The sequence below is a fragment of the Zootoca vivipara genome, chromosome 15, assembly GCF_963506605.1.
Source record: "Zootoca vivipara chromosome 15, rZooViv1.1, whole genome shotgun sequence".
Taxonomy (NCBI): domain Eukaryota; kingdom Metazoa; phylum Chordata; class Lepidosauria; order Squamata; family Lacertidae; genus Zootoca; species Zootoca vivipara.
Window position 1 is genome coordinate 39,102,050 of NC_083290.1, and position 27,918 is coordinate 39,129,967.

General features: G+C 46.3%; 1 protein-coding gene across 4 annotated transcripts in view; it reads right to left on the reverse strand.

Annotated features, from left to right (window-relative positions):
- The window catches only part of LOC118096815 (G protein-coupled receptor kinase 5), a 74,673-nt gene that overhangs the window by 24,310 nt on the left and 22,445 nt on the right, over positions 1–27,918 (reverse strand). For 2 of the 4 annotated variants that reach the window (XM_060268408.1, XM_035139023.2), the window contains exons 2-4: positions 8,252–8,347; positions 5,723–5,835; positions 4,879–4,950 (exon numbers count right to left, since the gene is read on the reverse strand). In XM_060268408.1, the coding sequence (XP_060124391.1) occupies positions 4,879–4,932 (54 nt within the window). In that variant the 5' untranslated portion in view covers positions 4,933–4,950; positions 5,723–5,835; positions 8,252–8,347. Of the gene's footprint in view, positions 1–4,878; positions 4,951–5,717; positions 5,836–8,251; positions 8,348–27,918 lie in introns of all 4 variants that reach the window. The other 2 variants (XM_035139026.2, XM_035139024.2) reach the window with 2 other exon arrangements.

Consider the following 27,918-nt stretch of genomic DNA (forward strand, 5'->3'; position numbering starts at 1 on the left):
CCTTGCATGCAAGAAGTCCCCTTTACAAATACACACACACACACACACACACACACACACACACACACACACACACAACATGTCCTTTTCCCTGCCCTGGGGTCCACCTCCCTCCTTCCTGGCCCTTTTCCACAGGATGAAAGCTGTTTGCCTCGTACTACAGAGAGGAGCACACTGCTGCTATAAAAATCTGACCTGCAGGTCCCCTCTCAATTGTTTTGGAACACAGCTCGGTGCTAGGAGACGAGAGAGGGAGAGAAACAAGAAAACGCCCTCTCCCACCCCCCCAGCCGCCCTCCCTCTGCCACACACAGAACTGGCAGGGATGAGGAGCAGGCGAAGGGTTAATTGGCCTGCCATGTCCTGGAGAGAACGGACCTCAGCGCAAGAGTGCAGTCAAGTCAAATATGGAACTGGGGTGAATAGCCAGAGTTGAAGAAGGTAGCCAATCAGAGGAGAAGAGAAGAGCAGGTGGATAGAGTGTGGTTTGTTCTTTTCTAAAACAACAATGCAACCTTCCCCTTTCTTAAAAGCAGGACGCGCCAAGTAGGAAGCAGCAGGGGCAAAGGGGTGTGCCACATAGCCGGGATGGCTGAGGAGTCGTTGCCTTTCTCAAGGCTCAAGTGACATCTACGTTCTCCTTAAGGAAAAGGCCACATCTCCTGTGGGGGTAGAAGAAAGCTCTCTGGGCTGACCCTGGGCTGCAGGGGGGCCTGTAGGGAGCTCCCCCTGTAGCCACGGCGGTGAAGGGCCACCCACAGCTAGAAAAAACAGACGGGAGAGTACAGTTGTTGTTATTATTATCCACTTGCGCCTATTCAATGCCTGGTGCTTCTCTATTTATACTCCTTGCTGTTGTGTGATGAATTTGTTCTTCATAATGTACCTGTTTAACTGCTCCCCTTCTTGAAGGCTGGGCTCAACTGTTGGAAGTGCAACAGCAGAGATCATTCCGTATGCTAAAGGGTTAATTCTGTTAGCAAGAGTCAACTTAGGGGTGGGGGGATGTGTGGAGGTGTTTGCTTAGGAACCAGGCAGAATAGCATGAAGTTTCCTGGGGTAGCACACATCCTGATTGGCTAGGTAGCTCAAGCAGTTTTTCCCTATGTGTGTGTTTGGTTGACTATCACCCTGCCATGTACAAGGTCTGAAGTGAGAATGGCAAACCTCTCCATTTATTGCTCTTCAGATTCTACACTGCTTTTGTTCAGTTTCCTCAGTGAAATGGTGTCAAGGATTTCCTTTCTCACTGGTCTCTATCTGCATTATTTAAGTGAATTCTTTTTTGGCAATGCTTGGGTTTTCTGAGAGCTCAGAAGGCTTATTCATGTATTACGCTGAGCACAAGGACCAGATGTCTCTACACACATACAAGTGTTTGTTTGGAGGTTTGTACCCTTATCGATTTGTACAGCTCAACTCTTGCAAATGCAGACTGTAAACTTGTTCACAGTTACCTGTGAATAACCTACAAGTGTACCACTCAACCATCTGTGTACAAGGGTGTGTGTGTGTACATTCTTTGAATGTAGGTCATGGAAAGGATCCCCAAACTTTGAGGAAGGTAAGGTGGTTCTTTCCAATCGTTCACAAAGCCAAAGCATCCAAAAAAAACTCTCATAACTTCCCTTGTAAAAAAGGTTCCTGGCTCAGCAGGGCTTTGAACCACACTGTGAGTTTTCATCGCTAAGCCTTTTGCTAGCTGCAACCGTCACAGCCTTGCGGAGGATCGCTTTCCGAGCATGTGTTTCCCATTTAGCAGCCATCTGACCAGATCGGCATTCCTGTCATTCACAAGCAGCAAGCTTATGCAAATAAGAAAAAGGCCCTAACTTTTGTGTACGCGGGTTTAAAATTTGCTAGCAGGGCCAGTGACTTCTCCCTGTTACACACAGGGATACAAACTTAAGTGGGTTCGACAAGCTGCCTTCAATGCAGACAGAGGAGGAGTTGGGGAGAGAGATGTTCAATTGCATAAACACAGTTTGGTAATGGGAAACACAGATCATTTTATGAGCCTTATGTTCCCTCTTAAACAGCACCGAAAAGTGCCTCTTGGCATCGTATAAGCTCAGAGTGGGAGCAAATGGATTTCAGATCAAAACTTTTTGTGTGAGCTAGCAAGAAAAAAGAAAGAAAGGGAAAGAAAGAAAGAAAAATAAATTTCCTTTAAGCTTAAAATGAGTTGACATGACCTGGAGCAATAGTTTGTTCCGCTGGATGCAAAAAATGCTTCCAGAACCAGCAAGCCTTTGAAAAGAAAGAAGGGGGTGGTGGGGCGAAGCTCATGAAAACACTAGGATATTATTTCGGATGAAGGGCTGACTTTTAAATTATACGTCATCTGAATGGAATTTTTGCACCGTTGACTTTAGAATGGGCGAGAAACACACTCTCCTCTCCCAGCGGAAAAGGTCGCTCTTCAGGAATTCATTTTTTCGCCTTCCCCTCATGAGCAAATCAGGAAGGCAGCAGCAACGGGGAAGTGAATTTGGCGAAAATAACAGGGGAAAGGGGTCTGTGAAAAAAATCAAGATCTGAAAGAGTTGTGGCTTTCTACAGGCTCTTTTTCAAAACTGCCCATGGATTCTAGAAATGGAGGAATGATGCACATATCCCAGGCAGGGGTCCAGAAACCCTATGAGTCTATAGCAAAGTGGTTAGATTCAGGGCTGGCTCTACTGTTAGGCAGAGCGAGGCAGCTGCTTCAGGCACCTTGATTTGGAGGCCATAAAAGAGCAGCAAATTGTACGTTACTCAGTTTATTAATACTGTGTTTTTACTCCAAGCGAAATACAGTTTGGAGATTTTTCTGCCCCAGATGCCAACATAACCTGGTCAGCGTGGGTAATACCCACCTTAATTCGGTCTGCATTTTCTGTTTTGCCTCAGGCAGCAAAATGTCTTGGGCCAATGCTGACTAGAATGTTATTTGCATGAAGGAACCTCAATTTCTAATCCCTGTTCACTATGAAACTCACTCAGCAGTCTTGAAAAAACCATTATCCTGGTTCAACCTATAGCTGCCAAGTCTCCTGCTGAAAAATGCGGGATCAGCAGCGGCGCGGCACTGGAAGTCGCTTCTACGCATGTCTGGACATGCGCAACTTCCAGTGCCGCCGCCGCCCAATTTCCTGTGTCCATACATGGGTAGCGTGACACCGGAAGTCACGTCTATGCATGTCCGGACATGCATAGAAGCAACTTCCGGTGCCGCTCTGCCCGATTTTCGGTGCCCAGGCATGGGCAGAGCGGCACCGGAAGTCGCTTCTACGCATGTCCGGACATGCGTAGAAGTGACTTCCGGTGCCACGCTACCCATGTATGGGCACAGGAAATTGGGCGGCGCCTGGACCAAAAATGGAGCCTCCCTGGCAGGTAGGAAATCCGGGGGATTTACAGGATTTTTTCCAATCCGGGCTGCCAGCGGGAAATGGTTTAAAATACGGGGGTTTCCCGCGAAAAACGGGAGACTTGGCAGCTATGGTTCAACCTACCACACAGGATTATGAAAATATTTTATTCTCTTGTTAATTATGCTGTTTTAAATGTGCATTTTATATTTGACTTCATTTAGTAATGCTTTCTTTTGAAATATTTAAGATTTTTGTTTGTTTGTTAACTTTGTTGTGTTAAATGGGCATTCTGTAGTTGAACTCCTTTGTAATGTTTTCTTTTGAAATCTTTAAGGTAATATTTTACTTTCCTGTTAATTATGCTGCTTTGAATGTATATTTTATATTGGACTTTTTCAGTAATGATTCACTCTGGATTGTTTTATTTGATGTTTTAATGTACATTGTAAACTGCTTTTGAGATTGTTTTCCCCTTAAGGAGAACAGAAATTTTTTGGAGTTCAGAAAACCCACAAGGAATTGAATGTTCAAAGAAGTGGGGAAAACCAGGAGGCAAGAAAGGATTGTTGGGTTATAAAGCACCATAGAAAGGGAGTGGGATGAAGGAAAGGATGGTTTGATTTATTAAGGATGGGTAAAAATGGGTTTGAAACTGGTCCGTTGATATCGGAGCTTGCTGAACTGGAAGGGAATTGTCGTGATCAGGGGAGGAGGAGGAATAATGGAGGATAAAAAGTTTTAAAATTAAATTGAGGAATGAGAATATGGGAATTTTGAAATGTATGAATATTTTTGGAAGAAAATTTAGGCAAGGGATGAAAAGAAGTGATAATTGTATTAGAAATGAGATGTATACCGTAGTGAAAATTGGAAATACTAGAAATAGATTTGCGGGGGGGGGACGGCTGGGTGGTTCTGCCTCTCCTGTCTGTTGCCTGCATCCTGGGGTCTCTTGGTGGCGGGCGGGGGGCTTTTGGGATGGGGAGGACGGGGAGGGGGAGTAACTTAAGGGTTAATTCTCCTATCAGTAAGTCAGATAACCTAGAGGGATGGAGGTGTTGCTTAGCAACAAGGCTGAGTAGCAAGATCTTCACCTGTTCCAATTGCCTGTGTAGTTCTGAGGGAGTTTTTATTCTGTATGTTTGGCTGGATGTCTCCCTTCTATGTACAAGGCCCGAACTAAGAAAGGCAAATCCTCTCTGTTTCTTTCTCCTGAAATTATACACTTTTTTACTCACTTTCCTCAGTCAGGTGTTATCAATTTTTCTCTCTGGACTCCACCCATGCAAACGAGTGGGCCCACAGCAACCACTGTGTTAAGATTCTGGGATCAAGACTGATTAAAAATTGCATGGCTGAGTTCTGGTTCAAATCCCTACACCATCATGAAGTACCATGCATGGCTCCACATGGGCTTGTTGTGAAGTTAGAGGGGGAAAGCCATGTACAATGCATGTACAATGCATGAACTTCTTGGAAGGGATATTACTGTCATGTAGTCCAAGCACATTTAGCTACTTACCGTAATTCTCTTTTTATCCAACTCTCCATCCAAGTAGTTCAAGGTGGCATCCATTTTAACCTCACAACAACCCTGCAAGGGAGATCAGGCTAAGTACAGGCTTCCTCAACCTCAGGCCTCCAGATGTTTTGAGACTACAATTCCCATCATCCCTGACCACTGGTCCTGCTAGCTAGGGATCATGGGAGTTGTAGGCCAAAAACATCTGGAGGACCAGGGTTGAGGAAGCCTGGGCTAAGATATAATTTTCAACAAAATATAAATATTTTTAAAAGAAATAGTGGCTTCCCCAAGAACACCCACTGAGCATCTCGGCCAAGTGAGGATTCTTATCAGTTCTCTCCAATACTAAACCAAGCCAGGGCTTAGCGCAAACTAAGAAATGTGTGGGTTTCTAGAGCAAAGATTTTGGTCTCGGTATTCCTCCCTCAGTCCTGTCGCCACCACGCCATCTGGGGCTGAGCCTCTACCCAGACCCCGGACTGTGGTTTGTCTTGCTCCAGATAAACCATGAGCTGCGATCAAAATGGCTGTGTTCCACCTTCACGGTCAGAGGCAGATGGTCAGCTACCGTGAGAATAGGATGCTGTAAGTTAGTCCTTGGCCTGATCCCGCAGGGCTGGGATGTGCTTAAGACCCTTTTAACAGGCAATATTGAGGATTGGGACCTTCTGCATGCAACGCACGTTCTCTACCCTAGTTCTATGCTCTACCCATTTCAATAGCCTTATATTTAAACAGAAAGCTACCCAGAAACATCACCCAAGCGAGCCCAAGGTGGGCAGCTCTGAGCAGCAAGCATGCCTCTGAGCCAGACCCACTCTAGGCATGGCACTTGCCTTACCACAGCATCCAGGAAGTGGATACACCGGAGGAGCTCCAGCCGCGTCTCGCAGAACTGTCGGAAAAGCTGCTGGCCAATCGGTTGCTTGTCACACAAGCTGCTGTAGTCTCGTTCTGCAAAGGAAGAAATGGATATTTTTTTCATGGGCAGGTGAAAAATGACACATCAGCTGTCTGTACTGCTTAACTGGAATACAAAGAAAGAAGCATTCTCTCCACCCTCAAGCACCGCTGTGTTGTAGTGGGAAGAGTACTGGGCCAGGAGCTACAATTCGGAACTTAACCAACTATTGCCCTCACAGAGCAGAACTATTGCCCCAGTTCTCTGAGTGGTTTAATAATCAATCTCTTTTCCTAGGGAACACTGGGAATTGTAGCTCTGGGAGAGGAACGGGTGCCTCCCAAAAACTCTCTGCACCTTTATGAAACTACAGTTCCCAGGATTCTTTGGGGGAAGCCATGCCTGTTCAGAGTTGGCGCAGCAATAAAACTGCTAGCACATTTGCAAAGCTAAGTGAGGTCCTTTATGGTTTCAAATTGGATGGGGAACCACGGGTTGAGATTTCTGCATTGCAGGGGGTTGGCCTAGATGACCCTCGAGGTCCCTTCCAGCTCTACAATTCTATGATAAGTGGTATGAAGCTGCTTAAATGTATAGCACAAATGAGGCCTTAGGGCAAGCCCACTGAAATGAATGAACACGACTGAGTTAGGGTCATTAATTTCAATGCCTCTGCTCTTAGTAAAACTTAACTGAATAGCATGCTATACATTTTGGGCCGTGAGTCAATCTGCAAACTCTGCTCTAAAGCTGCCTCGTGACTGTTAATGGGAGTTCTAAGGAATGGCCAGTCCCGAGGGGTGTGGAGAAGACAAACAAAAATTGAACTGTTAGGAAAGCGATAGCCCCTCCATCTCCACCCCATCCCACAAATATGTCCGCAGGTCGTGCGTAAAGTCAGCATGGCAGGCAGTTCTCAGGGCTGCCTCCTCCTGGGTGTCGCACGGGGCAGCTGCATGCTGTGCTCAGCTGCGCACTTGCACATTCCAGGCCTGTGACCTCTGGCTGCCACAGGCATGACTCGCTGCGCCTCCTTGCTGAGACCTCCGTTCCTGATCCTCTCAGACCCCCCTGCCCTCCCCCTTTGCCAAGGAGGAGGACGCTTCTGCAGGACCTCTGCGGAACACGCACTCTCTCATATCCCAGCCTGCGCCCCCCCACCTTGAGAACAAACTTCCACATGGGGAGGGAGCCATGCGCAGAAGAAGCCCCTCACACTTCTCAAGAGCCTGGAAGAAGAGCAGGCATCTTCAAAACACAGAGGGATCCAAACAGAGCCAGCCTCAGGCGTTTTGCTGCCTGAAGGGCAAGACGGCAAGAGAGGACCCTCCCATCCCAAACACGGCCTAGGTCCCATCTGTGCTACACATTTAAAGCACTACAGTGACACTTTAAACAGTCATGGCTTCCCCGAAGGATCCTGGGGACTGTATTTCCTTAAGGGTGCTGGAAATGACTGGGTGACCCCTTATTCCCCTCACAGAGCTGCAACTCCCAGAGTTCCCTGGGAAGAGGAGTTGATCATTAAAGCTGATCGATCTGGAACTGTAGCTCCGTGAGGGGAGTAGGGGTCTCCTCACAACACACAGCACATTTAACAAGCTACATTTCCAGGATTCTGTTTGAAGCGGTATAAAACTGCTTTAAATGTAAAGTGCAGATGGGGCCTAGGATTCAGCACCGGTGAACTGAGTCCTCCACTACAGCAGAGGGCAGCAGGCTAGCTTAAGGGGCACAGAGCAGGACCTGTGGCAAATACAGCACCGTCTTCCTTGCCACCACTTGCCACCCCACCAATATCTGGTGCCTGAGGTGGCCACCTCATTCTGCCTCTTGGTAGGGCCAACTCTGCTGGGCCCTTTGGGGTCAGAGCTGACATGCATGCCTCGTCCTCCATCTCCAGTTTGCAATGTTACATGTCAAACAGATGCCCGAAGACAGCTGTGGGCCTTACTTCTGAGTAGACATGCTCTGTTAGTGGCACACCTTGTACAACTCCCTCACATTAGCAAAGGCACTTAACTAATCCAGGCAGAGTCCAGAGAAGAAGAAATCCTAATAATACTTTACTGAAGAAACTGAAGGAAAACGGTATATGAATTGGGGAAAGGGGTTTTTCCCCCCTTCTCTTTCTTACCTCAGGCCTTCTACATAGCACTGTACTGAGGAGGTCTCCCTTCAGAATTACACAGCCATCGGGGCATGGGCTACCTCTGCAAACATCATGCCACCCTATTGCTAAGCAGCACCTCCACCTCTTGGCTTTAATACTAACGGAATTAACCCTTAAGCTGCACACAGAATGATCTCTGCTGTTGCACTCCCACCACTTCACAGTAGGCACTCTGCAAATCTTCTGGCGAGCAAGTCTGACTGGTTCTTGCAGCACCCCTTTCTGTCACCCAGCCTCTGTCTCCCAAACGCTGAACGAAAGCTCAGCTGGCTGGATGTGCCTGACTTGCCACCTACCCAGGCCTTTCCGAAGGTCATCACACTGACTGATGTGCGGGAACTTGAGGATCTCTCTCCATTTCTTACTTCTCCCTTTCCGCTTCCCTCCGCCTCCTGCAAAACCAAAAGGGAAGGAAAAAGATAGATGAGGATGATTAAGTTTTTAAAGGAGAAAAAAAATATTTTTGTCATTTTATTTACTGGAAATCTGTTATCTTCCCTCCATGGAGCCCAGAGTGGTGTTTGTCCAAACTCGACTTTGACTCGGACCATGTGGGTTTAGCTTTAGAAATGGGACTACAGTTAAGATGGAACCAGGAATGGTTAACTTCTTCTGTACCAGCCTTTGCCAACCTCCTGCCATCCAGACGTCTAGAACTACAATTCCCACCAGGCCCAGCCAGCATATGCATATTATGGGAGTTATGCATCAGAACATCTGGAGGGGGGCAGCTTGTGAAGTCTCCTTTGCAAATCTTGTCCATTATTTGAGAGCATCGGCAGAGGCTCCTTTTGGGGTGCCTCCATTTCAGAGGTTAGGCATATGGTTTCTGGAACTTGTAGATCTGTGGATTCTTAGCCAAACCCTATGAAAAGCCAGATTCTGTAACTTACAAAAATTACGGCAACAGCAAACGATTGAGGGGGCCCCTTAGTGCTGTCTGGAAGCTTCAGCTTTCAGTTAACCACAGTTTAGCATTTAGTGTGTATATAAACTTAAATAAATTCATAATATAGTACACTCGCAACTTATGCCCATTTAACTTGTGTGCATCAGCTTGGCATTTTATTTTATTTTTTTAAAAAAAAAATATTAAGGGGGTAGAAAAGGGATGGGTACCCAGGAAAAAACCTTTGGCAACCCTACCTGCCTTTTAACCCAGTATGTTTTGACTATACGTGGGTTTGGATCATAGCTGCCAAGTTTTCCCTTTTCTCACGAGGAAGCCTATTCAGGGGATAACTTGGCAGCTATGGTTTGGATTTAGGCGCTATCTCTGGAACATAACCCCTGCATAAGTTGCAAGCTTACTACAATGTTTAAATTTCTATACTGTATTACAATTTGTTCTCTGGTTTATATACTCAGTTAGAAATGTTCAAGGTGGCTTATGTAACAATAGAATACAAGAGCATAACTAAAATAGACATGTAAATTACCAAACACACAAAGGATAAGACTTCAGTCCGGATGCTGTAGAACATATTTTTTTCTACTGTCCATTGTACAACCAGCTATGCAAACACGTGCTATGCCCCCTTTTTAAATAGTCCAACATCACAGCACAATGAAAATATCAGATTCTATCTGTCTGACATTAACCCGGAAGTAACTGCAAGGGTGGCTGAGTTTTTGCCAATAGTATCTCTTAGAGTGGTGAATGGCACTATTTAGCGGGAATTTGTAAGGCCTAATAAAGGTTTGGCGAAGTAAGTAAGACTTCAGGCAACAACACAAGGACATAGGGCTATGGCCAATGGCTGACGCAAATAAAGTTTCATTCATTCATTCATTCATTCATTCATTCAAGGACATAGGGAGCTGCTGTATGCCAAATCTGATCACTGGTCCATTTAGCTCAGTATTCCGGACACTGACAGGCAGAGGCTCTCCAGAGGACATTCCCAATCCTTACTATAGACACCAGTGGTTGAATCTGGGACCAAACACACCACCTTGACCCCATGACTGAGGGGGCTGGGCCTGCGCACCGTGCAGGCATGTTATGGGGATTGCTGCCTATTTTTTTGGAATTGCAACAAGTGAGCATCACCCTTTTCCTTTCAAGAGCATTGCCTTTCGGTGACCTTTGGGGGGCTGTTCCGATGACAAGGGACTTCACTTTCACGGCAAAGCCTAGGAGTCAGAGATTAGAGGTGGTTCCCATTTCCTTTAAGAACAATGCACCATCCTCTTCTTTATCTTGCTGGCTGCCTTGTGGAGACCCGGGGCTTGCAAAAGACAATGCAGGCCCAGCGCTGCCTAGGAACTCACTGGCAACAATAACCCAATCCTAGCATTTAGTCACAACAGAGAGAGAGCAGAGACAGACTTATATTCAAATAATCCTCACACATCTACACAATACGCATGTATATATTTACAAGACAGACATATATATGAAAAAAAAACCACACACACCACAATAAGTAAGTGGGGTTTGCAGCCCTATAGGACTAAACAGCTCTCTTTCTCAATCTCTCTCTCAGTATGTTGCCCCTTCTCTTTTTTTCTTTCATAATTGTATCTCATACAAAATCAGGCCAGGCGGAACAGCTCTGTCTTGCAGGCCCTGCGGAAAGATGACAAATCCCGCAGGGCCCTGTTCTCCTGGAGCGTTCCACCAAGTTGGGGCCAGTACTGAAAAGGCCCTGGCTCTAGTAGAGGCCAATCTAGCCATCTTATGGCTCAGGATCTCCAGAAAATTGTTGTTTGTGGACCTTAAGGTCCTCCGCGGGGCATACCGCGGGGCATATTCCAGTTCTCCTTCTCCTTCTTTACCTATTACCTGCAACCTGCCCCTTCCTTTCTGTTCCCCACATCACCAGGACAACCAGCCAGAGGTGGTTTTAGGGTCAGGGCCATCTTTAGCATATGCACCGCCGGGGTGCAAAGATCCTGCTTGAAAATTCACTGCCAGTCAGTGCAGACCATAATGAGCTATACAGTGGTACCTCTGTTTATGAACACAATTGGTTCCGGAAGTCTGTTCATAAACTGAAGCGTTCATAAACTGAAGCGAACTTTCCCATTGAAAGTAATGGAAAGTGGATTAATCCGTTCCAGACAGGTCCGCGGAGTACTTAAACTGAAGCGTTCATAAACTGAAACATGGGTGTAATTGGTTCCAGAAGTCTGTTCATAAACTGAAGCGTTCATAAACTGAAGCGAACTTTCCCATTAAAAGTAATGGAAAGTGAATTAATCCGTTCCAGATGGGTCCGCGGCGTTCATAAACCGAAAATTCATAAACCGAGGTGTTCATAAACCGAGGTTCCACTGTATGGGCCAATTGTCTGACTCAGTATAAGGCAGCTTCCTATGTTCCTAACATATAAAGTGCACAACTTTCTCCAAGAATACTGGAACTGTAGTTTGTTAAGGGTGCTGAGAATTGTAGCTCTGTAAGAGGTAAACTACAGTTCTCAAATAATTTTTGTGGGGTGTGTATGTGTGGTTTAAATGTATGGTGTGTGTGCAGCCTTAGTTTATTGATTTATTTTAAAGATCAGGAAATGGAAAAACCTGGCTGCTGGCTATGCCTGACCCAGGTTGATGTCACCATTTTTGTGGTGGGGCTTTTTAATTATTATTATTATTATTAGAGGAGACTGCTTGGAGGGAAAGGGGAGTGGGTGGGTGGCATTGCATGGGCCAGCTTCCTACTTTCGTCATCGTTCTTCCTTTCCCCTCCTCTTATTCACACGGAGGCCTAAATACTTCACTTATGAAGTAATCCCTGTGGGTATACGACTAAACAACAACAACAACAAATGTGACATCAGCACTCCTCAGGAATGCTCAGGGCTGGTTGCAGGCCAGTAACAACCTCTCCCTTTGACCGGCTGCCACCGAAGGACCCGTGACGTCAAGGTAAGAAAACAGGAAGCGAAAAGACCCCCGCCAAAGCAGACGCTGCTCTGCAAAATGACCGACGACGCTCACGCCTGCCGCGGAATCCCTTCGCAAAGCTTGTGGAGAGCCCTTGTCTCTCCAGGCTCTCTAGGGAATTGACTGGGTATGAACTTCCTGCTGGAATCACTCCACTTCCTCCAGCATGAATAGGCTGAGCGTCAGAGCTGGAACCAGCCCTTCTCAGTAAATACGTCTAGGAGAGCATTGTACACCCTCCGCTGATCTTGCTCTCAGGGCCTCTGCCAGTTCTGCCTGCTTAGAGGCAGTCATGTGCCAAACTGGCAGGGGTGTAGCTATTAAGAAGGTAGGAAAGCAATGGGGTGGCATGGGGTAAGAGAGTGCAGGGTTTTGGTAGGTGGGCAAACAGATCAGTATCTTCTGGGGCCCTGGGCTCAGAAGGAATATTTAGGCCTTACATATTAAGAGTCCTGCTGGATCAGACCAAAGGCCCATGTAGTTCAACAGCCTATTCTCAGAGCAGCTAACCCCAAGCAGGGGCATTGGCAAGCGGCCACACTGCATGAGATGGGGCTCAAGGTTGATGCTGGGCAACGGTCTATTGGTAGCAGCGTGCCAGGCACTCACTAAGGACTAACACAAGCCTTGCTTCGGGCCTCCGGTAAAAGATCTCCACTAGCAAAGCTAGGAAAGACCTCTGCTGCTAGTGGGAATGAGTCATGGCAAGAACTCCTCCTTTTTTTTGGCCGACTGTTAACATCAGCCAAAATACGTGGGCTGCTGAAGGTAAGCATCAATGATCAGCACACTTAAAGTGGTCCAATCTGAGCTCCCTGCTCCACCTAAGGAGGCGGAAAGATAAGAAATTGCAGTTTGCAACAAATTGCAATCCTTCCAAAATGTGACCAAGTGCATCTTGTACAATTCGCTGGGAAAGCAGGATCTGATCTTGCTCTTGACTTCCACTCCTCTTGCAGTCTTTACCTGCCCTCTTCATCTCCTCCCCCCCCCCCAGGACCTGGCAGTGCCTGGCTCTTGGTTTATAACCTCCCACGTGTATGAATCAACTGCTGCTAACTCATCAAGGCAAATCAGAAGGAAAGGACTGCCTCTTTTGCCTGCCACGTTCTCCCAAGAGGCTCCCAGGTTCGGCTTTCCCTGCCTGACTGCCCTGGGGTTTGAATGTGCTCCATAGGGGAACCGATGAGGACATTGCCCAGTGCACAAACCTGCCGCAAAGGCAGGCAGACTTCAAGCTTGTGGGATCTGCACTTTGCGTATGCATACGGGCATGTTCACCATAGCTGCCAAGTCCGGGCCGTAAAGATCCGGGATCGGCAGCGCGCCCATGACCGGAAGTTGCGTGATGCAACTTCCGGTGGCGCTTCGCCCTTCTATGGGCATCAGAAAATGGCGGCGCTGGCGCCGGAAGCCGCTTCCGCGCATGACCGGAAACACGTAAAAGCGACTTCCGGCGCCGCCATTTTCTGATGCCCATAGAAGGGCAAAGCGGCACCAGAAAAATGGACGCCGGGCAGAAGCCAATTTAAGGGACAATACCGGGATTTTCCACCAAACGGGAGACCGCCGGGAAACGGTAAGAAAAAAGGGGTTTTCCCGGCGGATACGGGATACTTGGCAGCTATGATGTTCACACCGCATGAAAATGTGCATTCAACACGGGATGCAGGTGCCTTTGGGGGGGTAATTTAGACACTGCATCATCCCCGTGTCATCTAAGCACTTTTGCACATAGTGGCTTCCAATTGTGCACACCTTGGTGTGATGACGTCATCCAAAGCGGCAGCTACTAGCCGTGTTGTCTGCAACCACAAGTGGACGTGTTTTCAGATCAGTGTACAGCGTTGTTCTCTCTTCCCCTCCACTCCTTCAGTGTTTTCACATGCAGTCTTTCAAAAGGCAGGGACTGGAAACTAGTGTGCTGATACACCGCTATGCGTCTCTCCATACAGATATGTCGGTATACAGAGGCAGACAAATATCTGCACCCTGTCCTTTTTTACCTATTTCACTCATAGACAAGAGAAATATGGTAAGGAGGGGAAATGGCACAGCTCAGCGTGCACTTTCAACTGACAGTGATGACATGGGCATGGTGCCATGTGTACCTAGGGTTGTCATACATCCGGAATGCTGCAGTCAACAACTTTGGGCTCAAAAAAAAGAAAAGAAAAAGAAAAAAAGGTCAACCCCAAAAGGTGCTGTATCCAGCACTGGAGGCACATTTCTCAGTACATGCTTGAAAAAGAAAACAGAGTGGCCAGATGCGATAAGAAGGCACAATTTCTCGATCTGTAGTTATTATGTAGTATAAAATACATTGGTTGTTGCTGTTTTTTCATCCTAGCCTTATAAGCAACTCTTGGTTCGTTTTTGTTTTTTTAAAAAAAACAACCTCCCACCTTGCTGCAATTAAAAATCTAGGCACACTGTCTAACTTTGCCTCGAAAACTATGGTCCACCAGAAATGGTTGGACTACAACTCCCATCATCCCCTGCCATATGGCTCCATCTTCTGCGGCTGATGGATGATGCAGAGTCCAACACATCTGGAGAGCCACAGGATTCCCCACCCCTGCCTTAAACCGAGAAGGAGAGAAAAACAACCACCTGGCCCATGTAGCACACCTAGAAATCAGAAGTGGGTCCTACATGGGTCCTACATTGCTGTTGGGACCACGTGAGATTGAAGATTACTGGTTTGCGTCCACTTGCAGCAACAGCAGAGCTCAGAGGCCACAAGTCACTTGCATTTTCATATCTGCGGAACTGATAGGGAGCTGCATGGCACATGTGAGCTAAAACATTTGGCTGGGAAATCTGTGCCTTTGGCTTTCGACTCTACTTACGCACCACGAGGTTGTTAAATGGGCTTTTGGGTTTCCTTTTTCCTAACTTGCAACAATAGCAGGACTTGTGCGTGCCAACTTTTCAGAGATCTCCTCTTCCCCCAGTCTCCCCCCTGCATGCAAATGCAAAACCCTCAAGGCCCCTTCCTACCCTGGATCTTAATGGAAGCGCGATAAGGATCTTATTAAGGCCTATTCATACCTCATTTCTGTCGTAAGCACAGAGCCTCGATAAGAATGCAGACGTCTGGTGTTCTAATAAAACGACATTCTTCCATATGTTTTAAATTGATTTTTTTTTTTAATGGGAAAAGGGTGGGCATGGGTGGACTTTGCCAGGCCCACTCGCCCTTTCCTCCTCTTATTTTGATTTTAAGCATGCACAGTTTTTAGAACAACACAGGACTTGCAAATTTGTTCCATTCCATGGGGGGGAGGAGGTGAACATGAGAACAACATACTGGGGAAGGGGCTTAGATCATGGGTAGGCAAACTAAGGCCTGGGGGCCGGATGCGGCCCAATCGCCTTCTAAATCCGACCCACGGACAGTCTGGGAAGCAATGTATTTTTACATGAATAGAATGTGTGCTTTTATATAAAATGCATCTCTGGGTTATTTGTGGGGCATAGGAATTCGTTCATTTCCCCCCCCCCCCAAAAAAATAGTCCGGCCCCCCACAAGGTCTGAGGGACAGTGGACCAGCCCCCTGCTGAAAAAGGTTGCTGACCCCTGGGCTTAGACATTCATGGGATGAAGGGGGCTGTCACATTTCCACTCAACTTGCAGCCTCTGAAAGTTAACACAAGGTCAGTGCAAAGAACAATCCAGGAATTTAGGAAACTGTGGTGGCATCCATTTTATTTCATGCACATTTCCCCCCCCCCAAAAAAAAAAAAATCCAGGAAACTGTAGAGCTGCTGCAAGTCAGAGTGAAGAATACTGAGATGTACAGTGGCACCTTGGTTCTCAAACGGCTTAGCTGTCAACCAAATCGGCTCCCGAGCGCCGCAAACCTGGAAGTTAAGTGTTCTGGTCTGTGAACATTTTTCCGAAGCTGAATATCCGACGCGGCTTCCGCTTGAGTTCAGGAAGGTCCTGCAGCCAATCAGAAGCCGTGCCTTGGTTTTTGAATGGTTTCAGGAGTCAAACGGGCTCCCGGAATGGATGAAGTTCAAGAATCAAGGTACCACTGTACAAAGAAATAGGCAAAAATTCAATGTCACACTCTCATATTATTATGCATTTCTGCTTGCCAGATGAAACAATCCCCCCTAACACCCCCACACCCCCGCTTTTCTGTAGGTTGACTTAATCTGGTCTATAATCTGTTATGAGGCAGTTTATGAAACTCCAAAGACACGACCAGAAGGCTTTCCAGACTTTCTTAGATGGAAGTTCCATTGAAATAGCCATGGGATCAGGCCTCACACAGGAAATTCACGGCCTAGCATAGACTGCTGTTAAGCAGCAACAATTCGTGCAAATGGACAATCTGTTTCTAGGAACCTTCAACGTAACATTGCCTACAAACCATGGTTTAAAATGGGCTTGTTTAGAAACCTGAGCAGCATTTGTTTTGAACCACCTCAAACCGTGGGTTTTGAAGCTAGCTTGTTAAACCCGCCAGAGCTCACTTTAAACCACAGGCTCCGGTTCATATGCAAAAACAAGCCACATTTGCGGAGATGTGAAAGTAAAACTCCGTCAAAGTCCTTCTCCAGGCTGCATGGGAAGAAGTGAAGGAGAGGATATAGCAGGGAGAGCGAGTGAGGGAGTAGCTCCTTCCGGATTGTGCACCAAGTGTTAGACCCTGATTTAATGTGATGTGCAGAGCTACGGGTATGGAGACAGAAACAAAGGAACAAATGTCCGAATGTAAAGTTTGTATGGGCAACAGAGAAGTAAAACATGCATTCTAGAATTGTCTCCCAAAAGGACAACTGGGCTAACTTAGTTCATTCATGGGGCGCCAGACTTTGATTCTCTTTAACAGCTTTCAACTCCCATTTCATGTAATACTCCCATTTCATGTTTTCCTTTTCACTCGAAAGCAGCAAAGGAAAAGGATACTGGTAGAAGGTTTGGGGGGGGGGGTTGAAAGAAAAAAAAACCCTTTTATTTTCAAATCAGATTTGCTGTCCCCACCCTCAGCCCCCAAAAGGCTATTTTTGTCCACTAAGGAAAGAGTAAATGATTAGGGAAATGTTGGGAGAGACTGATCACGGATCTCTCGCATCCTGTGTCGCTTCACCCTGGAAGAAGAGGAAACTCACAAGGATGGGGACTTATCAGCCACATTTCAAAAGATTTGTTATTATTTGGTAACAAGCAGGAGGCAGGCAGGGAAGCTGGTAAAAGGTAAAGTGGCGTCTGTGTTTGACTGCCTTTACGTCTCTCCACTGTGCCTTGGAGGAGGTCAGGTTAATGGCCCATGTCAATGGCCTACTGGCCACGTCAGTGCTGACGCCCAAATTTGCCTGTCCTGGACCAAATGATAGCGAGAGGAAGTCCCTTGGCTACCCTCCAAGTGATAGAGCTGTGTTATCGGCAGCAATCAGTGTCACAGCTAATTTGACAGGATGCATAAAGGTAGAAGGCAAGTCGGGATTGCCCCCCCCCCTCTTTTCAGCTGAGACTGCTTAATAGGTTGTGATTTCACTGAAGAAGTAAGAAAAGAGGAATCAGTGCTGTAACACTGGGCAAAAGGAAAGGTCTTTGGATTATTATGGATCAGTCCCACCTGCCTGTCCTGCTCTGCACGCTATGCCAAGCCAAAATTTTAAAATCTTCCTTGCAACTCAACATGCTTTCGATACACATCAAAGCAGCTACAGCAGAAATGGGGAACCTGTGTGGGTGCTCCAGATGTCCTAAGACTCCAACTCCCATCAGTCCCAGACAACACAACCAATGGCCAGGGATGATGGGAGTTGTATACTCCAGCAGCATCTGGAGGTCTCAAAGGTCCCCCAACCTCTGGCCCACCGAGAAGAGCCTTCCTCTTTGCCTTCCCCTGCAACCAGTTCTCCCTCCAGCCTGGAGTTGGCTGTCTTTCCAGAAGCAAAGGCCAACCTCCTTGGCAAAATGGAAGTACCCAAGGCCAGAGCCTAACAGTGAAATCACAGGCTGGCTCACAGAGTTTGTAAGGGCACCCCAGAAGGCCTCTGGTTATAAGAAATCACAGGTCAGATTAAGAAGAGAAATACTAAAAGGGTTGGATCACCTCTTGAGAGGAAATAGATCCCTCCATGTGCAAGATCAGGACTTGGGCATGTCATCCGCAACAAACTTGTGACCTGCCTTAGATTGGCAAGCGAGTGAGCAAAGCAGAAGTAACCTCACCTTCTGCTTCCGTTACTTTATCTGGAATATTTGTAAAGCACCAAACATTGCAAAATACTGTGCTGCTGTACAAAATTAAAATGGAACACATAACAGTAGGTACAACAGTTCTCAAAAAGGAAATCAGAGGTTTCCCACAAATCAACTCATCCTTCTGGGGAAACCTGTGTAAAAAATTTAAAAGCCTCTAGCATTCGACAAATGTGTACAATGTTGGAGCCTCTCTAACTTCACTGGGCAGTGCATTTTACTGCCATAGAGAACCCTGGGAACAAGGAGGGCCCTGAAGATGACTGCAGTGAATAGGCAGTTATATACAGGTGCCAGGTGTGTACACACACACACACACACACACACACACACACACACACACACAGGCAGCCCGGGCACTTATCCTGACCAAGCCACAAGCTTCTCAGAGCAGAACACACTGGCCATTTCTGTGCATATTGGCTATTTGCCCACACTGGCCAGTTCTGTGCAGCTGCTAACATCATGCACAGAGTTAAGATTTCCACACATCACCACAAAAAAGTTTGGTTTTTGCTGCTGCTGCTGCTACATCTGCCAACCTTATCTCAGCATGTTATGAAACTGCCTTGTGGCCTTGCAAGTAAGTCCACAAAAGTTTTTCACTTGCAAAATAAAACAAAACACTAACCTGTTGGGGGCTGGCAAAAGAGAGGTGTGGAGTTCTGTCACCCCTGCAGCAGCCTGCTTTTCTTATGTTGGCTAAGGGGCCTTCCTGTCACAGAGGTTCCACACCTCCTCCAACAGCTTGCTCACTCACTCACCTACAAGCAATATCTTGTTGCCTGTAGCTGACAGTATACAGTGGTACCTTGGTTATCAAATGTCTGGTTCTCAAACACTTTGGTTCTCAAACTCCAAAAACCCAGAAGTAAGTGTTCCGGTTTTCAAACGTTTTTTGGAAACTGAACATCCGATGCGGCTGTCGGCTATTGTTTCTGGGGCACCTGCACCAATCAGAAGCTGTGCCTTGGTTTCTGAACATTTCAGAAGTCAAATGGACTTCTGGAACTGATTAAGTTTGGGGCTTTTGCTATTTTGTGGTTTTGTTTTTGAGGCTTTTTCAATTAATTTGTTTTTGTGACTGTGTGGAACCCAGTTCAGCTACTGATTGATTGTTTGTTTGTGTGGCTGCGGAAATGGATAAAGCCCCCATCCAAACAATGACTATCATCAGTGCAAGTAAGAAAAAAATTAAATTTTTATCATCTACAATACTGTCTTATTTATTTTATAGTACAGTACATTGATTATTGCTTTCATTTAATGGATCAATGGTCTCGTTAGATAGTAAAATTCATGTTAAATTGCTATTTTAGGGGATGCTTTTAAAAGTCTGGAACAGATTAATCCATTTTGCATTACTTTCTATGGGAAAGCGTGCCTTGGTTTTGGAACAGACTTCCAAAACAGATTAAGTTTAAGCACCAAGTTACCACTGTATGCTTAAATTCAAGTGGTCTTATATTAAATCAGACCATTGGCTCACCTGGCCAGGCCTCTCATCAGCCCCAGCCGGTGGCGGACCCACATTTGGGGGGCCCTGAAGCTTGAATTGTCCTGGAGGCCCCTTTGTAACTGGCAACGAGGTCTAGGTAACCACTGTTACCATCTTCACTGGAGTTGTTCCACAACAGATCACCACACCCTTACAACATCTGTGTGCTGCTGACTCTTAAACTTTGGGATTCTTGAAACATATACAGTAGAACAAAAAATTAATCAATTTGAGTTGTACCATTCAATATGGGTCTACTAGACCCCCAATTTTTAAGCTATGTGAACTTGAGTGGTCTCTGGGGCCCCTCTGGGATTAGGGGCCTGGAAGCTTAAGCTTCATTAGTTTCGTAGATCTGCCCCAGCCCTGTGCCACAAGATCCTTTTGGAGATAGTTACTAGAGAGATTGAACCTGGGATCTTTGTCATGCAATACATGTGTTAAATCACAGAGCTCGTGCTCAAACTCAGAATCAATCCCTTCTGGACTTCATATACAAAATAAAATGACGACGATAATTATTTTGATTCTCTCCCACCACCACCATTTACCCAATGTTAACAATTTAAAACACATCAAAAGCATTTCAAAACGAACTGGAATCACAAGAACAGACGAATTGCAATCAACATATAATGAAAACTGCACAGTGAAGGTGCCAGGCGCACCTCTCTGGGGAGGGAGTTTCACAACTTAGAGGCTGAGCCAAAGAAAAAACCCCTCCTGGCCACCAACCTCGGAGCTTTGACTGGGAAGAGAGCCTTTTGGGGGCCTAAGTCATTTAGGGCTTTAAACACTAGAGCGAGCACCTTCCATAAGACCCACAAGTGAACTGACAGGCATTATGGCACCTGTCAGGAGACCACTATGTGACAATCAATTTGATTGCAATCAGCCTTTATACAGCAAATCCTTAACAACGTTAACAGTTTGGAAACAGCAACAAACAATAAACAGTCCGCACAGGAATTGAAATACGTTTGCGTATTTCTAGCCTTATGCAGGGGAGAGCAGGGACCCACTAGCAAGTTCTGCATCTTCTGCTGCACCAGAGGGAAAATGTCTGCAAGGGGGAAATGTCTGCTGCCGTTCTGGAGACTCTCTGCAATTCTGTACTATGATCCTGCAGGATTCACAGCCCTCCACAAGTACAACAAGCCAGCCTCCCGCAGCTCGATGCTCTCCAGATGTTTTGGATAACAATCCCATCATCATCTCTGAGTACGCTGCCTATGCTGGCTGTGGTGGATGGGAGCCATAGTCCAAAGCATATGGCGGACACCAGCTCGGGCAAGGCTGCAGCAAGCTCACTCCTTGTTCGCGGTGGAACATGTGGATGGCTGGGGGGGGGGCATAACAGAAGGGGCAGAGCCAGATTATGCACACATTCTCCTCCCATTTTACTGTACGTGGGAAAGCATCTGATTGGGATTGCCCATTACAAACAAACCTTGTAATAGTAGTCAACAACTAGGCCCGTCTTCCCCCCATCTTGGTGTCCTCTAGACATTTTGGACTACAACTCCCATTATCCCTCAATGCTGGACATACTAGCTGGGGCTGATGGGAATTGCAGTCCCACTGCCATCTGGGAAGGCAGGTAAGACCGACTATAGGACCAACTTAAGATAGAAAACAAGGGTGAAAGATGATCAGCCTCATCCTCCTGGGAGACCTTTCATGGGAGGTGGAGGAAGACTTCACAGGATGTGTCCATGGATTAGTCCATGTGTTTCCAGCTCAGTTCCCTCCTGCTTGGTGCCAAACGAAATGAGATTTTTGGCAGGAGCTAAAAAGCTCCTTTTAGTTATTTCCACCATGAGATGTTACCATCCATTATGAGGCGCACTTGGGCAGTGAATTCCGGATGCAATTTAAGGGTAGTGAATTTTGCCAAGGGCTTGCTCAAAATACGTCCCTGCTTGGGAACTTGTGTCACTGGCTCCAGCTCCCAGTGCTGATGGTGTAGAGGAACAACAACCAAATGTGAACTCTGTGGGTAGATTTCTTGGAATGGTTCTTCTGTCCAAAAGGTGCTGCTGTTAAATGGCAAGTTGCCTGCTCAATGAGCAATCGGCACTCGTGATCTTTTCATAGTACAGAATCGTGGGGTTGGAAGAGACCACGTGGGTCAACTAGTCCAACCCCTTGCAATGCAGGGATCTTTTCCCCCAAGTGGAGCTAAAACCCACAACCCTGAGATTACCAATTTTATTATTTACTAGCTGGCCCTGCCACGCGAACTGGAAGAGGTCCAGTGTCCAGAATGGTTTATCGTCAATCCGTCTTCACAGGGAACTCTGGGAATTGCAGCTCTCTAAGAGGGAACAGGGGTCTCCTAACAACTCTCGGCACCCATAGCAAACTACAGCTCCCAGAATTCTGGGGGAAGCCAAGGCTGTTGAAAGCGTTATCGCAGCACTTTAAACGCACGGTGCACATGTGGCCATAGCAAGAGCTGGGGTTGGGGAAAGCCAGACAATGATCTCATGTCTCGTCCACCTCTGCAGTCTCCCCGCCATGCAGGCCCCCCACATCTGCTACTGCTTTGCATCCCCCTCCCATGAGAGGCAGACTCGCTCGCTCCTCAAATGTGTGCCCTTAAGACGCCGGGAAGGCCCAGCACTGTGCCTGCCCGCCTCTGCCGAGCGACGATTCCTCCTCCCTCATGTGGGAAAGACGGAGCAGCCAGAGCGCAGACCACAAAAGCCACATTACTCATCCACACCCACTCGGGGGCCCCAGCCACTAATCTCGGTCGCTGGAGGACCAAGATTCCTCTTAGAAGGTCTGCATGCACCTCATGGAAGGGGCGAGGGAGAGCAGAGGTGACTGACAGTGAGGGCAGCAAAAAAAGAAAGACCTGTACTTGCCCAACTCTGTCCTAGGAGCTGCTCTGGCAGGCTCCGTTGGGTGAGTCAGCACTCCAGCCAATGAGTAAGCTCATTCAAGCAACGGAAGGAGGAAGTGCAGAAAAGATCACAGGCTGCGATCAGGTTTAGGCTTGGGAACTGCATTTCCTCCTCAAAAGGCAGTCAGTCAGGAATCCAGCAGGAAACAATATTTGGAAGGATATTTAGGATTGTGGTTTGTGAAGGGTGTTGGGAACTATAGCTCCGTGAGAGATAAACTACAGTTCCCACAATAAAAAGTTTTTTTTGGGGGGGTGATATAAATCAATGGCACGTAATGCAGTCTCAGGTTTGAGGAGCAAGTGGGCATCATCCAGGCGGCACTGCTATCAAGGGGCAGATTTCTACTAACACCTCTTCTGCTTGGATATGAAGCCAAGGCATGGGGGCATGGTGTGCACATGCAAGAGTTGGGGCAAGGAGCAAAAATGCACAGGGTTTGGATTCATGTGCCAAACAGAACTGTAAAAAATGCATTCCATTCTTAAAAACATGTGCGGGGCTCTTCACTTCACTCTGGCTGCATTTTGCATTTTTGGCTGACACGCAACCCCCCCCCCCCCCCGCCGCCGCCAAAGTTCGTCACATATAAAGAGAAACGCCTCAGGTAGCTCAATAAATAATAGGTGCAATAATGACCTTCAGCTCTCTGGCAACTGATTGCAAGATTTTTCTTTTTAAACAGGCAAGAGAGAGGAAAGAAAACAGCAAAATGTCGTTTTCCACATATAGAAACATAAAAGCCAACCGTCTCGCAGAAAGGTAAAAAGATGCGCCGTGAGTTAGTTTAGAGAGGAAAAAAGGCGCAGTTCATTAATTCTCTCCAAGGAAAGACAGTGAAGTGTTTGCGTTTTGTGTATCCCTCATCTCTGTGGTGATGTCACATCCGACCAACTGTTTTCATGCTCTTAAGAATGCCGCCCCCCACCATTTCCCAGTGTGGGAGGAACCACCTTCACAATCCCAGAGCTGGGATGCTGAGTTTCTCTATGGCAACCACAGTGATCAGGAAGGGGGCAGCTAGGCAAGCACTTGCTCCATGTTATTCCATGTTTATACTTTGCCTCTTTATACGTTCCCCATCCATGCACCAGTTCCCCTCTCTTAGAAGTACAAGTTCATGGCGTGTTGCGCGCACACACACACACACACACACACACACACACACACACACACTGCATTTCCCAGGAGAGCATATGCAGTAAGGAGAGCAGACTGGATCAGGCCAATGGCCCAACTAGTCCAACATCCTGTTCTCACAGTGGACAAGCAGATGTCTTTGGGAAACCTGAAAGTGGCACATGAGCACAAGAGCTCTTACTACTCCCACAGCTTCCATCAACTGCTACTCAGAAGCATTCATGCAGCCAATGATTATTGCCTTTTCTTCCATAAATTTGTCCAAGGCTCTTTGAAAGCCATCTAAGTTGGTGTCATCACTACCACCCTGTGGGAGCAAGGTCCTAAGCGCTGACTGAAGAACGGCTTCTTTCTTTCTTTCTTTCTTTCTTTCTTTCTTTCTTTCTTTCTTTCTTTCTTTCTTTCTCTGCCCTGAGTCTTCCAACTTTCAGGTTCATTGGATGCCCATGGGTTCTAATGTTTCTCCGTGCCACGCATTATTTTACAAACTTCTACCATGCCACCTCTCAAACGCTGCAACCTTTCCTCTGGTTCATTTTGGTTGCCCTTTTCTGAACCTTTCCGAGGTGAGGCAAGCAGCACCGGACACAATATTTCAACTACAGCTGCTCTATGTTGTTGTTCAGTCGTTTAGTCGTGTCCGACTCTTTGTGGCGCCATGGACCAGAGCACGCCAGGCACTCTTGTCTTCCACTGCCTCCTGCAGCTTGGTCAAACTCATGTTAGTCACTTCAAGAACACTGTCCAGCCATCTCGTCCTCTGTCGTGCCCTCCATCTTTCCCAATATCAGGGTCTTTTCTAGGGAGTCTTCTCTCCTCATGAGGTGGCCAAAGTATTGGAGCCTCAGCTTCAGCATCTGTCCTTCCAGTGAGCACTCAGGGCTGATTTCCTTCAGAATAGAGAGGTTTGATCTTCTTGCAGTCCTTGGAACTCTCAAGAGTCTCCTCCAGCACCATAATTCAAAAGCATCAATTCTTCGGTGATCAGCTTTCTTTATGGTCCAGCTCTCACTTCCATACATCACTACTGGGAAAACCATAGCTTTAACTATACGGACCTTTGTCGGCACAGCTGCTCTATATAGTTTGATAAACGGCAAAATGGTATTGGCAGTTTTATCGCATTGCACCATGTGACCTTTGTAACACAGCTTGGCTTTTAGTAGCTACCAGTAGAGGGATTTCTTGACGGCTGCTCCCAGGCTCTGGAAACCATGCCAAGGGAGACTGATTACCTTCTGCCAGCAAGCAAAGGGTACAGGTAGTTTCATTTAGACAGGTTTTCGGACCATCAGCAAACTTACAAAGATGCCGAGTCTGACTTTTTTAACAAGCTATTTGCATTATTTGGACTTTCCCTGACTTGGTGCTGTTTTGTTGCATTTCATTGCCGTGATGGTTATTGGTGCAGAACATGAGAAGAGTCCTGCTGGCTCAGGACAGTGGCTCATGCAGTCCAGAATCCTGTTCTTTTTTCTTTATTTTTAAAATTTTATTTACTTAAAATTTTACAGAGATATATCAGACATAAATCATAAAAACACTATTCCAAGGAATCTGCTGGACTTCCACCCTCCCCTATGTGGGTCCTATTATTAATCAGTTCCTCCTGCATCTTTTATGATACTCCAAACCCTTTACCTCTTCCATTATGTCCAGAATTCAACCTTCAACTACAAGTGATATTTTAATCCTACTAACAATTTCAACTGTTTGCAATGCTCTTTAAGATCAGTTACAATTCCTTGTTAAAATTTTGGTCTTCCTGATTTCTGACTCTTCCGGTCATTCTTCCTACTAGAGAAGAATGGCAGATGAAGTTAACAGAATCCTGTTCTCTCAGTGGCCAAGCAGATGTCTATGGGAATCCTGTATGTAACACTGGAAAACAACAGCATACTGCCTCCAAATGTGTTAAGTAGAATCTAGCCATCATGCCTGGTAGCCACAGAGAACCTTATCATGAATTTTTATATCCTTTATATCCTTTTTTATATCCTTTTTATATCCTTCCCAGTCGGTGACCATCACTAGCCTCTGGGGGGGGAGAGACTCCATAGTTTAACTATGCCCTGTTTGGGGAAGCACTTCAAAATGACCTTAATAGATTAGACAACTGGGCCAAAGCAAACAAGATGAATTTTAACAAGGAGAAATGTAAAGTACTACACTTGGGCAAAAAAAAAAAAAAATGAAAGGCACAAATACAGGATGGGAGACACCTGGCTTGAGAGCAGTACATGTGAAAAGGATCTAGGAGTCTTGGTAGACCACAAACTTGACATGAGTCAACAGTGTGATGCAGCAGCTAAAAAAGCCAATGCAATTCTGGGCTGCATCAATAGGAGTATAGCGTCTAGATCAAGGGAAGTAATAGTACCACTGTATTCTGCTCTGGTCAGACCTCACCTGGAATACTGTGTCCAGTTCTGGGCACCACAGTTCAAGAAGGATACTGACAAGCTGGAACGTGTCCAGAAGAGGGCAACCAAAATGGTCAAAGGCCTGGAAATGATGCCTTATGAGGAACGGCTTAGGGAGCTGGGTATGTTTAGCCTGGAGAAGAGAAGGTTAAGGGATGACATGATAGCCATGTTCAAATATATAAAAGGATGTCATATAGAGGAGGGAGAAAGGTTGTTTTCTGCTGCTCCAGAGAAGCGGACACGGAGCAATGGATTCAAACTACAAGAAAGAAGATTCCACCTAAATATTAGGAAGAACTTCCTGACAGTAAGAGCTGTTTGGCAGTGGAATTTGCTGCCAAGGAGTGTGGTGGACTCTCCTCCTTGGAGGTCTTTAAGCAGAGGCTTGACAGCCATCTGTCAGGAATGCTTTGATGGTGTTTCCTGCTTGGCAGGGGGTTGGACTGGATGGCCCTTGTGGTCTCTTCCAACTCTATGATTCTATTATTCTTATAAAAGTGTTAGCCACCTTGAGCAAAGTACTGCAAAGAACTGATCCTTCAGTTTGGCAGCACTTATCCTCTGGAACTCCCCGCTCATTGATATTAGTCAGGCATCTCTGTGGTGCCTGCTAAAAATATATATTTAGGCAAGCCTAACCAGACAAATAATTTTTTTGTGTGTGTTAACAAATTTAAAATGCTGATTTTATTTATATTTTGATAAATGTCACATTTATTCATTTTTAATGTGTGATTTTATTGGCACACACACACACACACTATACATATAGAAAGAGAGAGAGTAAAATGCTTAAAATGCTTTTTGTTGAATAAGCATTATATAAATAAATGTTGGTGGAAAGCTGGGATAAGAAATTAACAAACAAATAAGACAGCCGCAAACAGTAAGAGACTCAGAGCAAATAAGGACAACTACAGTACTTGGACCAACTAATGTTGAGGAATGTATGAAACAAGCTCTCTGAAGTCACACAAAAACAAGATTAACAATGTAGAATCCAGTATCTGTTGGTTTTAATTTGGGTGTGCAGAAGCTTGGCAAAATATAGTCTGATTTATAACAAAAATGTTCAGAAAGTCAGTGAAAATCTTTCTTTAGAAAATGCCCCCCATGCATCCCTCCCAAAATATCATCAGCTGCTAATATTCACATATTCTCAGTTGATGTGCTGATACAGAAGCATTTAAGTTCGAAACTTATTTTCGGGTCAGACCCAGGAGACACACACACCATACATTTCTCCCCTAAGAGTCCAGGGAGCTGTTGTCTGTTAAGGGTGCTGGGGACTCTGTGATGAGTAAATGACAGAGATGCGGCAACAGTCAGTTTTCAGCAAGAGACCTCTCTGGCTTCGCTCCTCCTTGGGTCCACCTCACAGTCTACCTTTTTTTGGCTTTGCCACCAGGTCTCAAAGTGCGGGGTCCCAGCAGTTGGGGCTCAGCGCTGCACCCACCAGAACTGTTCTGCTAACTAAGGAAGTAGGAGAGAGGCAGGGAACACTTGGGAGTTTCTGACCGCAGCAGGGAGGCTCTGACTCAGAGTCAGCTAAGCCGGTTTTGTGTATCAATCAATCAAACCAGGTAGTAAAAGGGAAACAGGTAGGTGGCAAATCATTCCCTAACAGCAAACCTGGGCAGCTGAGTGCACATCAGTTTCAAAACAAAATAGGGAAAGTGACAAAATAAGGCAGGGAGCTTCCACCATGCATGGAATGCCAGCAGAAAGGAGATGGAGAAAAGGAATTTGCAAATGGGGAAGGAACTGACCTGCTCAAGTGCCTAATAGCTGATAGTAAATCTCCTGAAGTGGAAGGTAGGGAATTAAGAGATGGGACAGGATGTGTAGTTCGCCCAACACAGGTAGGGTT